Genomic DNA, 12695 nt, shown 5'->3' with positions numbered 1-12695 from the left:
CAAAAGTTATTTCCGTTTGGTGAAATTAGTTTCGTAAATAACCAGAATGGAAGGACAATTTGAGTTGGTTTTCAATAAATTAAAAGACATTACTGCTGTATAGTCGGACAACAAGGGCGCCCATTAGGGGGGAAAGGTGGGGCGATCGCCCCCCTAGTTGAAATTGTACTTCGGAATATCGAAAACCCAACAAAATTTTTAGAATAGTTACAGCAAAATTTGAAATGTCCCTTATACTTGTTTCCCCCCCCTTGGAAACCACAACATGGACGCCCTTGCCGGACAACACGAAAATCGAAAAAAAAAAATGGATTATTGAGTCTTTAGTTTCTCCCCCAAAACAGTAGGTTGTGACCCTGACTCACTTGGTAGTGATTATTGTTTGAAATACAGTATGGACGTACGGCATAAAAACTAGTACATAAAACAGGAACAAACTTGTGCTAGGTAGCACTAAACAGCACGAATACTATCTAGCCGAGTCGGGCAATGAAGCAGCATGGGGACCTGACTGGTAGTGCCAAATTAGGTTAGATAAGATTAGGTTTGGTTAGATGTTCCTCTTCTTTTCTCTAGTTTCAATTTGTTTCTATACTTACGACAAACTGTTCGCCTGTTTAGTAGGCCATGCCTTTCACACAATTTCAACAACTGACACTCTTTATTTTTGCACAACTCGATAAAACTCAAATACGATGTGTGGCAATTTTGTGATTTACGCACCATTTCCACACTGCCTTTCCCATAAATAATATCACGTGTACGTCTCCGCCAAATAGTCCCTTCCGCCGTTTACATCAAAAACAACTAACAACAAGTATTTTCCTTACCTGAATTTCACACACTCTTCCTCACAATTCAACATAAATTCTCCAATTTACCTGGTAAATTTTCTAAAGTTGGTCAGGCGATACAGCAGATAACCCAATTAAAATGTAATTTTCTGTTCAATCGAGCCATACCACCGTTGTATATACCTACATTCTAACCATACCACTGGTATTCCCAAAATAAATGTTATCAAACGGAAAAACAAAACTTTTATCGCTGACTGTACAATAATGGTATGGCTTGAATGAACAGTAAATTGCATTCGGTTTTTTTTCTTTTTTTTTTTTTTTTGTAATTTACTGAAGAGTGTATTCAAATTGCAGTTCCATTCTGAAACTAATTAGTTATTTACGAAACTAATTTAATCAAGCAGAAAGAATTTTTGTCGGTGACTGTACATTGTAAAACTATCACACCTAAGATTAAAAGTACGTGGTATGTAAAAATTATTATTAAAATAAGAAATTACATTTATTACTAAAAGAAAAGTGCCTAAACCAGGCGTGCAGGCAGAAATTTTTGTAGGTAGGGGTCCAACAATACATGATACAATGTTTATGTAATATCAAATGAGTGTTATTCTATAGACGAACTCAAGTTCTGACTAGGGATGGCCATTTCCGGAAAAAGAAGTTTTTCCGGAAAATTTTCCGCCTTCGTGTTTTTCCGGAAGATTTTCCGTCTTCCTTTTTCAATTTTCCGGTTTCCGGAAAAAATATTTTCCGTTTCCGTTTTTCTGGAAAATTTTCCGTTTTCAATATTCCGGTTTCCGAAAAAAATATTTTCCGTTTTGCCGGAAAATTTTCCGTCTTCCGTTTTTCAGGAAAATTTTCCGTTTTCAAATTTCCAGTTTCCGGAAAAAATATTTTCCGTTTTTCCGGAAAATGTGGCCATCCCTAGTTCTGACAGCTATATTCTCTCGAAAAATAATAAAATCAGGTTGTTTTTATCAGAAAAGAAATAGTAGTTGGTTCTGGACCTTGTTTGACTGAATATATATTTTACTGAACGAACAGGACATCAAACTTGTTTGATATTTTTTATTATAAATAATAATAATATCTATTATAATAGTGAGCCCAATTATTTTTATAATGACTTTATATAGTACTGAGCATTATCGCTACAACCAGAGGTATTGACTGGTACAGTCTGTCTCGATTTTAACTAATTATTATTAAATTCATCATGAATTTTAAACTCTAAAATTTCGCTACACACCTTAGGGAACTACGTGATACACCAGTGTATCGCGACACATCGGTTGAGAACCATTGGTATAGATGATTTGTAGGATCAAATCTTTCGTCTATATCAAGTACTTGTCCGCTAAAGAAGTATGGTTTTATTAAGAAGGGGACCAAATGTATGTCAATTTACGAAGTTTTCGGGGTTCCGGACTCGATGGACCCCCTCTCGTGAATGCGTCCCTGACCTAAACATGAATTTTCAATATTGTGAACGTATAAACACGAAAATAATGCCCAAAGATAAGACACCAGAACCCTGGAGGGGGTTAGGGGGCGTGTGCCTCCCGCCACTGGCATCGGTTGCCACACGCACAGAAATGTTGGGTTGTAAGGCAAGTCAAATAAAATAAAAACTATATTTTTCGGTATACAAAGGAAAAAACTGCCCCCCCCCCCCCATTAAAGTTCCTCTGGCCCTACTCTTTCACCCCAAGAAATTAAAACTGGCGTCATCAGTGATCGATATGTCTAATTAAGCTAAACATAGTATCATTATCATACAGTAGGTATTCTACCATTATTGGCAGCTCACTTGCTGCATACTGAGGCGCTTCCACACGCAAATGTCTTCAGCTAATCTCTTCATCTTGACGTAGGAGTTTCATGTTAAAATATAGTCTGTCAACCGCGCCTCTTTAGCTCCTCCCTGTTTTTCCTTCCACTGCCAGAATGAAAGGGAGTAGAATCGCTTTGAAAATTTTAACTGCAAATTTAATAAATATACCATTAGGAAGACCTAGACGCAGATGGGAGGACAATATTAAGATGGATCTCGCAGAAATAAGAATACAAAATAGAAACTGGATCCAGTTAGCTACGGATAGAAGTCAGTGGAGAGCTTTTGTAAATGCGGTATTGAACCTCCTGGTTAGTTATTGCATACAGCTAGTTATTGCATAATAATAATATTTAATGTAAAAAAATGATTTTAAAAAATATGGGTGATTACGAAAGATGGCGGATGAATGCAGTGGAGAACAAATTTATATTTCCTTTCTTAAAAAAAAAAAGAAAAGAAACATTTACTAGAGACACGTCTATTGGGTGAAGTGTTTTAGCATTTTTTCGTTCCATTTGTAGCATTCCTGCTTTTAAACTAACGGAGGACGGAAGCTGGAAAGAAGACAATGAACTGAAAGCAAGGCACGGTCCTTTGTAAACATTCTATTTCAGTAAATCCATTGCTTCGAAGGAACAGGCACGACCAGAATGCTGATAGTTGCCAACAGGAAGAAGCGGCACTTTTTGGTTCCTTTCCGGTATTTTATTTTTTTATTACGCAAGTAAAATATATATATGTAAAAGTTGCAAATGTGGATCGTAACCTTTGCGGAACATAGTGCTATTTACGTATTATGTCTCAAAAGAAATGTTTTTCAATGTCGACTACTAAACGTGTAGCATTATGAAAGAGAAGGGTTTAGTAACACTGAATTTGATATACAAGAATCAAATGTGCTATTGCGTACGGCAGCCGATTTGACGTTTGACCTTGAACGCTGTTCTCAAGTCGACCAATCCGCTTACAGTAAGATGTTGCCAACTCTGTCGTGCAGGAGTATAATTCGGCCCATATGCTATGTTTTTAGGGAGGTCAATATTGAGTCGCTGAAAATACACTTCTCACTGGAGATTTGGCAACAGCTTATCGCGAGTTATTAGTTTACATTAAATGTCAATTCCACTGTTGCATAGTACGATATAATGGACCTCAGTGGCGTACGTACAATTTCGTCATGGGGTGTCACAGATCGTGACGACGTTTGTGACTTCAAACCTCTTGAACCATCCGGCCGATCTCGATCAAATTTTCAACATAGACGAGGTTCGGACCTGGGATGTTTTTTTATCATTTCACTTTGACGGTGCAACTTGGGGGGAGATATTTAAAGTGATCGAAAATGACCAATATTAGTGTCTAATCCATAGTTTTCTGGATTGCTGAGATGAACAGTGACACTTTCGAGGCCGTTTAAATCCAAGTTCATCTCTTTATGTCCAAAATATAACATATTCTCCCCGTGCGAAGAACGGGTATTCTGCAAGTTAATGATAAACTACAAATTTCTCTCGCAATTTTCCAATTTTGATACTGGCAACATAGTCGAAACCCCGAGCTAATGTGCAACTATTTTGGCGTGTATAAAATCAGTGTCGATCTTCGATTCGTCTTTAAGAAAAAGAAAAACTTCACTTCTACTATTCTTGGTATTGTAACGTAATCGACACATAAATGAAAATATTGTAAATTAAATAATAGAAATTTGGTAGGTTATAGAATGAGGACAGTTACGCATTTAATACGAGCGCCTCTAGTGGCGATTCTCAGAAGTACAAAACCTTCCTCCTTGATGTGGAAGGAATGATCGCCATTGTGGCTCATATACTAACAGCTGATAGTGGTGGACAGAAAGGCTCTCCTTATATATGATGAATTCACGTTGTTTTCGGCTTCGAAATTATTCTAAATTATATTACCTTAAATAGCAGGTTTGGTACTAAATTAAGATAACTACTTTTCAGGCGATGCGTTTGGCAATTAGAAAAACAGGAGAGAAAATTTCATATTATACTTAGTTGCATTTTGGGCCATGTTCTATCTATATAAAATGTATTTTTCTTTAGTCCTCATATCTATAACTAATATCAATTATGTTTAATGTGCTTAGTATATATGTCTTATGTATTTACGTATGTTTCTTTGTGCTTGTAATTCAAGAAAGGTGATTTTGATACTTAAGAAGTTTCGTGTAAAACTAGTTCGAACATGTGCTAATCGGTTAGCTTCAATAAGCTTTAATGGCTGTCGATTGAACTGCTTTAAAGGAACTTTTGGAAGTGAAATTAATCATTGAATTGAACTTAATACGAAAAACATTTTCTATATTCTGTGTATTGGAAATTTGAAATTGAAATTAACATTACCAATGCGAAAAACTAAAACACAGCCAAAGAACATTTTTCATTATATTGCTTATTTGACTTGTTGTTGTTATACGTATATTATTTCGTTATTAGTTATAATAAATAATAGAGGACTAAATCTAGATAGTGTATATCCAAATTATTTCCATGCAATTCTCATTCCGCCGCCACTTAATTTGTATGAGCAACATTTTTTTTTCTTTCTTTCGGTGCTTTCAACCTCCAAATTGCTACATACAAATTATATTTTAAGTATATGAGCCACAATCGCCTTGTGATAGCCTTGGTGAAAAGGGCTACACATTGTGCGTGCATGGAAATAATAAAGAATTTGGTAAATTTTTGTAAAAAGGGTAAATTTATTGAAAAATAAGGGAACATGGCACGACGAGAGAATTTACTTATAGAATTTTCTGACGATAGTGAGAACATGTCTGAATATGAAAGTACGGTAGGAGGATCTGAATTGAGTGCAGGTAAAGATGAAGGCCGCCATAGAAATGAAATAGAAGGTACTTGTAATATAGGAATTCAAACCACACTGCCAATTACGGAACATGTGCCGGTAAGGGGTGCATGTGAACCATTGAATTGTTTAGATCAGTGTGTAGGTAATTATTCGGAAGGAAGTTCTTCATCTTATAATGAAATTCAAACTACAGGGTGCGATTTTGCGCCGCATTTATTACGAGCTAATCAATTTAAACCGCACAAAATAATGTCTACCTTTTCTCGAATGCAAATGGGTGCTCATGCCCAAACTTCTAATATTTTGCAAGGGCAGAGAATTAGCATAAGAAAAGTGGGTTCAATCGAGGAATCACATGTAAGAAATATTCATTACCCCGAAACTCAGTTTCATGGTTGTATGTTATCTGAATCTAACCCGCATTTTCCTAGGTCTAACTTTGAAAGAAGTCAAAATTTAGATTCACAAGTAACTGTTAATATGCCTCGTGGCACAGATGTACTTAGGGGTGACACTGAAGAAACTCACATAAAACAGCCCTATGCTGATATTAAGAGTACTAATATATTTCAAAATCGTTTGAGTAATAATCTTGAAACTGGTAGGCCTATTTTAGGTAATGATAACTTAGGTTTCACTATGGCTAGACCCGCCTTAGCTTGTGACTTTCGAAAGCATGTATCCCAAAGTGCCTATGTCGCATTGCAGAAACAAATTCATTCTTTACCTGTGGTTGATGGAACTGAAAGTCATTCTTCATTCATATTTTTGGTTCGTCTAGACGAGATAATTAGGCGGCAGGAAATGACTGTAGAGGTAATTTTAGTTGCGAGTTTAGAACAAACTCGTGGTGAGTTTAACCGCACCTTATATTCCTTCTTGAGTATATCTAACAATTGGGGACAGATTTGTTCTAGTTTGCTTGCAAGATTCGTATCTACAATTAGTAGAACTCAATTTGTGAGTCAGTATTTTTACAGAATTATGTTAGAGCACGAAAACATGTATACCTTCTTGCAAGAGAAATTAAGTATTGCCAATGTTTTGGGTCTTCACTATGACGATCACGTGTTTTGTGACATAGTAACCAATTTAGTGCCTCCGCATATTTATGCGAGATATTTCACAAATCAGATTCCTACTACTCTACCCGAGCTTATGACCATTGCTCAATCTTGCGACCACTTTATCAGGTATAATAATGATTATTGTAAATTAAAGGGTAATGTAAAGTTCGCTCAAGGTATTTTGAACTTTTCTAAACCAATGGATTTTTCGGATAAAAACTCTTCACTTCAAAAATCCCGTATGGAAAGGAATATTAAGTGCTTTCGGTGCAAACAAGATGGACATTTTCAAAACTCCTGTCCTTCCTTACCCAAAGTTATAACTCAAGGAAAATTCTTACCTCGAACTTTGTTAAATCATCTAGAAAGGGATAAACAAGTGCTATTTATTCCAGTAACAGTGGATGGTGTTTCCAATTCCTGTATTTTGGACTCAGCGTCTTGTGTAAATTTGATAAGTAGAAAATTTCTGAACCTTATACGTAATAGGGTACAGGTAAACATTATACCCACCAACTTCACCACTGTGGGAATAGGTGAGACTGTTGTAACGCTCCATCAAAAGGTCAAGATTATCATCAAAATTAGTAATACAGACTTTCACTTGTGGTTTTACGTAACAAATTCTACCCATTTTGATCTTCTATTGGGAAATCAGTTCATCTTGGACAATAAGGTTATTATAGATATAGCCCAAAAGAAACTTATTATCACCACGTTAAACCTAACAGTGCCTTTACACTGGAGGGAAGATTTAGTGCCTGCTAAAGTTGTACGTTCAGATATTTCTTCCAGTGAGTTTATACCTGTGCTTAGTCAATCAAAATCCACCTATTCCAAACCCAAGGCGCCTGTCCAAAGGAAAAAGAACTATCCTGGTCGTACCATACGGAATTTGAATGAGGATCCTAGGAAGGAAGGAAGGAGGGAGGAGGAGCCAGTCCAAGGACAAACCGCAGGTAGCACTATTCCTAATCAATTATGTTGTTTTAATAATGTTTTCAATTCCAGGGAATTATATAAGGACACCAATAAAAATTACGATTTAGTCGAGAATGAAAATAATGAGGTAGATAATATTGAAATTTCACCTAGTTTAAATGATAAGCATCCTGAATTGGTAAAATATGTCCAAAATTTATGTAATTCTTACTCAGATGTTATCTCCAATTCTTTGGGCGAAATTAAGGATTTTACTTATGAGATAGAAATGGAAGATCCCACACCTGTTCGATTACAACCGTACCAAGTTACAGGAACTAAATTAAAAGAACTGGAATCCCATATTGATGAGTTAATAAAAGAGGGCGTCTTAGAAGAGGTCCCCTATTCTCCTTATTCGTCTCCATGTTTTTTGGTGACGAATAACGACAAATCTAAACGTTTAGTTGTTGCCTTCTCAGAAATTAATAAGAAGGTTAGGGTAACTAGTTTTCCTAGCCCACATGTAGAGGCTACTATAGCCAACTTAGGCCAAGATACTCTGTTTTCTCGGTTAGACATTCGGAAAAGTTTCTTTCAGATGAACATCTCTGAAAAAAGCAAGAAATATACTACCATTTGCACGCCCACTCGCTTGCTTGTTCATCGTAAACTCCCAATGGGGTTCAGATGTAGTACATTCGTTTTAACTAGCTTTATGCACAAGATCTTTGGTGATATGATAGGTAAAAACTTAGAAGTATTTTGTGATGATTTTCTTATACACACCAAAGATGTTGAAACGCACAAGCAAATATTAGAAGAAGTTTTAGAAAGACTGCGTAAATGGGGTATAACTGTGTCGAAAAAGAAATTATCACTATTTCAAACAAAGATAAAATTCTTGGGATATGAATTTGAAGGTGGCTTTTCTAGAATAGATCCCGAGCGTGTAGAAGCTGTGCAAAATCTACCTCAGCCTAAAAACAGGAGGGGCGTTAATCGCATATGCGGTTATTTCAATTATTATAAGAAATACATACCAGATTACGCCGAAATTATGGCTCCTTTGCATAAATTACGTTCTGTAAAAAATAAATTTCATTGGGGACCACAAGAACAGGAAGCCTTGCAACGAGTAAAGCAGGCCTTTGTAGATCATGTAATTTTGCGTGTGCCAGATATGGATAAACCTTTTGTCATTCATTGTGACAGCTCATTTAAAAGATTTTCTGCAATTCTTTCGCAGTATGATGAAGAAAAACTTCTAAGACCCGTAGCTTTGTTTTCTAAGGCTGTTCCTGAGTCCGATTGGTCTAAGAACATTTTTGAATTGGAACTTAAATCTCTTTGTTTGGCACTCCAGAAATTTGAAATGTATTTAATTAAACCTTGTACTATATTTTCTGACAACTCTTCCTTAACATGGTTGTTACGTAATCATAAAAGAATGAGGAAGTATGGGACCTTGATAGAGAAAATATCGCGATTTCAGTTTAAAATTTGGGAGACCCGGGTTCGATTCCCGGCGGGAGCTCATGTGGTTCGGATTCCACGTTAATCAGTAGGTCCACGTCTCATATAGCCTCGCTGCTGAACGGGACGTAAAACTCAAAATCAATCAATCAATCAATCAATTTAAAATTATTCATTTAAGGACGTCTCAGAACTTTTTGGCAGATTTCTGGTCTAGAGTTAACAATGGAGTGGAGTTTCATAATTTTGATGATCAATATAACGAAATTCAAAATTTTAAAGGACAAACAGTAAATTTATCTTTGGCCAATTTCTGGAATGCACCTGTGTTCAGTCGTCCTCTTAAGGAGTTACAAAGTGAAGACCAAGAGATAAAAGGAATTATGGAGCAGGTTAAGCAGGGTCAGCTTGCTGACAAATATAAAATAAATGACGGCATTCTTTTTGTCAAAACTAAAGGAAGGAAGAATCAAGGATGGAGGATTTTAGTGCCTGAAGCCATGAAACACAGCATCATGAAATTCTTTCACGAGGATGAAGTGGGCGGATGTCACACCGGCTTTTCACGGACAGTAGCCAAGATTGCCCAAAGATGCAGTTGGAAGAATTTGTTCCTCGACGTTCGCAAGTACGTCCAAGGATGCTTGCGATGTCAGACGTGTAAGGATGGTAATAGGAAGAAACAGGGTGTTTATTACTCCCGGAAAACAATTAGACCTAACCACTGCTGGTATTTTGATACCGCTGGGCCGTTTCCGAACTCAGGACCGTTTCGGCATCTATTTATTGTTTGTGACGCTGCATCCAGGTTTGTGATGATAGAACCACTAAGATCTTTAAGCTCCAAAGTTATTTGCAGTAAGCTGGAAAACCTTTACTTTCTTCTGGGAATTCCTAATAAAGTCGTCCATGATCGTGCACAGATCTTCACAAGTTTCTATATGAAGCAACATCTTTTTAGCCTTGGTATTCAGGACATAACTACAGCTCCCTACTCACCTAGCAGCAACCAGGCGGAGAGACAGATTCGATCGATTAAGAACATTCTGAGAACGTATGTTAATGAGCATCAATCAGATTGGGCCCAATACACCAAGAAAATACAGTATACGCTCAACATGTGTGTCTCAGAATCGACTGGATTTGAGCCGGCGGAGATCTATCTTGGTCGTAAATTGTCTTCACCCTTGGATGTTCTATGGGAATTAAATTTGGAAGAACTAGATGGTACTCCTGATAAAGAAGAGAAAATGGCGAAACTTGTTGAAAATATTGATCGATCTTGGAAGAGGAAGCAGAAATGTTACTCTGAAACCAGAGACTTGCCAAATTATCATAGAGATCAATTAGTTTTGGTAAAGAAGTTCCAAAAGGCCTCAATTATCAAACATTTCACACCTAAGTTAAGTCCTTTATTTGAAGGTCCCTTTAAAGTTTTGAGCAAACCTAATTTAAATACATTGTGGTTGCAAGATGTTGCTAATCCTAAGCGTATCATAAAGAGAAATGTTAATCACGTTAAGCCTTATAATTCAGTAAGCCAAACGTAAAATGTAGTTGAAAAATTCTTTTTAAAATGTAACGATAATATTCTGTACAGTTATTTTGTGTTTGTTTTTCATTTTTGTATTTTCCAGATATCTGGCAGTGAAGTGTATAGTGTCTTAGTGTAGTGAGATGTGAAAAGGTGTATCATCTTATCATAATACCGCGGTATTTCATCCATCTAAGTGTTGTGTGTCCATAAGTTGTAAGTGGTCGTCGCTGGAATTACTGTATGTATCATATTTTTGTTCCTTTGGCAATGGTCATAGTCTATTATCCTTTATGTGCCGATTAACTTCTGTAGTCCAAAATATATATGTATTCATACATATATATTTCAGCGGGGACAGGGAATTTTTATGTAACGTAATCGACACATAAATGAAAATATTGTAAATTAAATAATAGAAATTTGGTAGGTTATAGAATGAGGACAGTTACGCATTTAATACGAGCGCCTCTAGTGGCGATTCTCAGAAGTACAAAACCTTCCTCCTTGATGTGGAAGGAATGATCGCCATTGTGGCTCATATACTAACAGCTGATAGTGGTGGACAGAAAGGCTCTCCTTATATATGATGAATTCACGTTGTTTTCGGCTTCGAAATTATTCTAAATTATATTACCTTAAATAGCAGGTTTGGTATTAAATTAAGATAACTACTTTTCAGGCGATGCGTTTGGCAATTAGAAAAACAGGAGAGAAAATTTCATATTATACTTAGTTGCATTTTGGGCCATGTTCTATCTATATAAAATGTATTTTTCTTTAGTCCTCATATCTATAACTAATATCAATTATGTTTAATGTGCTTAGTATATATGTCTTATGTATTTACGTATGTTTCTTTGTGCTTGTAATTCAAGAAAGGTGATTTTGATACTTAAGAAGTTTCGTGTAAAACTAGTTCGAACATGTGCTAATCGGTTAGCTTCAATAAGCTTTAATGGCTGTCGATTGAACTGCTTTAAAGGAACTTTTGGAAGTGAAATTAATCATTGAATTGAACTTAATACGAAAAACATTTTCTATATTCTGTGTATTGGAAATTTGAAATTGAAATTAACATTACCAATGCGAAAAACTAAAACACAGCCAAAGAACCTTTTTCATTATATTGCTTATTTGACTTGTTGTTGTTATACGTATATTATTTCGTTATTAGTTATAATAAATAATAGAGGACTAAATCTAGATAGTGTATATCCAAATTATTTCCATGCAATTCTCATTCCGCCGCCACTTAATTTGTATGAGCAACATTTTTTTTTCTTTCTTTCGGTGCTTTCAACCTCCAAATTGCTACAGTATATACCACTTACGTACAATGAGTTATCAACATAATTATGTGTCCATGAGACAAAGTTCTCAGGCATTTTTTGGAGTCACCAGTAACTTCGTATTTCTGAATGATTCTCTCAATTCTCTAGCCAATCTGAATGACTCTCTCAATTCCCACACCAATCTAAGTGATTCTCTCAATTACCTGACCAATCTGAATGATTCAATTTTCTCGCCAATCTGAGTGATTCTCTCAATTCCCTTACCAATCCGAATGATTTTTTTCAATTCTCTCACCAATCTGAGTAATTCTCTCAATTTTATACCAATCTGAATGATTCTCTCAATTCTCTAACCAACCTGAATGATTCAATTCTCTCACCGATCTGAATAATTCTCTCAATTCCCACACCAATCTGAGTGATTCTCTCAATTACCTGACCAATCTGAATGATTCAATTTTCTCGCCAATCTGAGTGATTCTCTCAATTCCCTCACCAATCTGAATGATTTTTTTTCAAATTCTCTCACCAATCTGAGTAATTCTATCAATTTTATACCAATCTGAATGATTCTCTCAATTCTCTAACCAATCTGAATGATCCAATTCTCTCAGCAATTTGAATGATTCTCTCACCGATCTGAATGACTCTCTCAGCAATTTGAATGATTATCTCACCGATCTGAATGACTCTCTCAATTCTCTCACCAATCTGAGAGATTTTCTCAATTACCTGAGCAATTTGAACGATCCAATTCCCTCACCAATCTGAGTGATTCTCTCAATTCTTTCACCAATCTGAGTGATTCAATTCTCTCACCATTTTGAATGATTCTCTCACCAACCTAAATGATTCCCTCATTTCTCTCACTAATCTGATTGATTCTCTCGTGAATACCGTTTCTCTCTTTTGATTCAATTGTTTGGC

The 12695-nt window shown here is 36.0% G+C and overlaps 1 protein-coding gene across 1 annotated transcript; it reads left to right on the top strand.

Annotated features, from left to right (window-relative positions):
- The first annotated feature begins 4354 nt into the window (after positions 1–4354).
- LOC145684358 (uncharacterized) lies at positions 4355–11761 on the top strand. Its single transcript, XM_081756586.1, has 2 exons — positions 4355–7501; positions 10577–11761. The coding sequence occupies exons 1-2, from the start codon at positions 5386–5388 to the stop codon at positions 10588–10590; spliced, it is 2130 nt and encodes a 709-aa protein (XP_081612712.1). The 5' UTR covers positions 4355–5385; the 3' UTR covers positions 10591–11761.
- The last annotated feature ends 934 nt before the right edge of the window (positions 11762–12695 follow it).

Source organism: Thermobia domestica, chromosome 4 (genome assembly GCF_964235325.1).
Source record: "Thermobia domestica chromosome 4, izTheDome1.hap1.1, whole genome shotgun sequence".
Classification (NCBI taxonomy): domain Eukaryota; kingdom Metazoa; phylum Arthropoda; class Insecta; order Zygentoma; family Lepismatidae; genus Thermobia; species Thermobia domestica.
Note: the sequence above shows the minus strand (reverse complement) of the source record. Positions and strands in the feature narration are given on the sequence as shown.

Bases quoted from the DNA above. Each gene is read 5' to 3' on its own strand.
- LOC145684358 (XM_081756586.1), top strand. From the start codon at position 5,386: ATGGCACGACGAGAGAATTTACTTATAGAATTTTCTGACGATAGTGAG.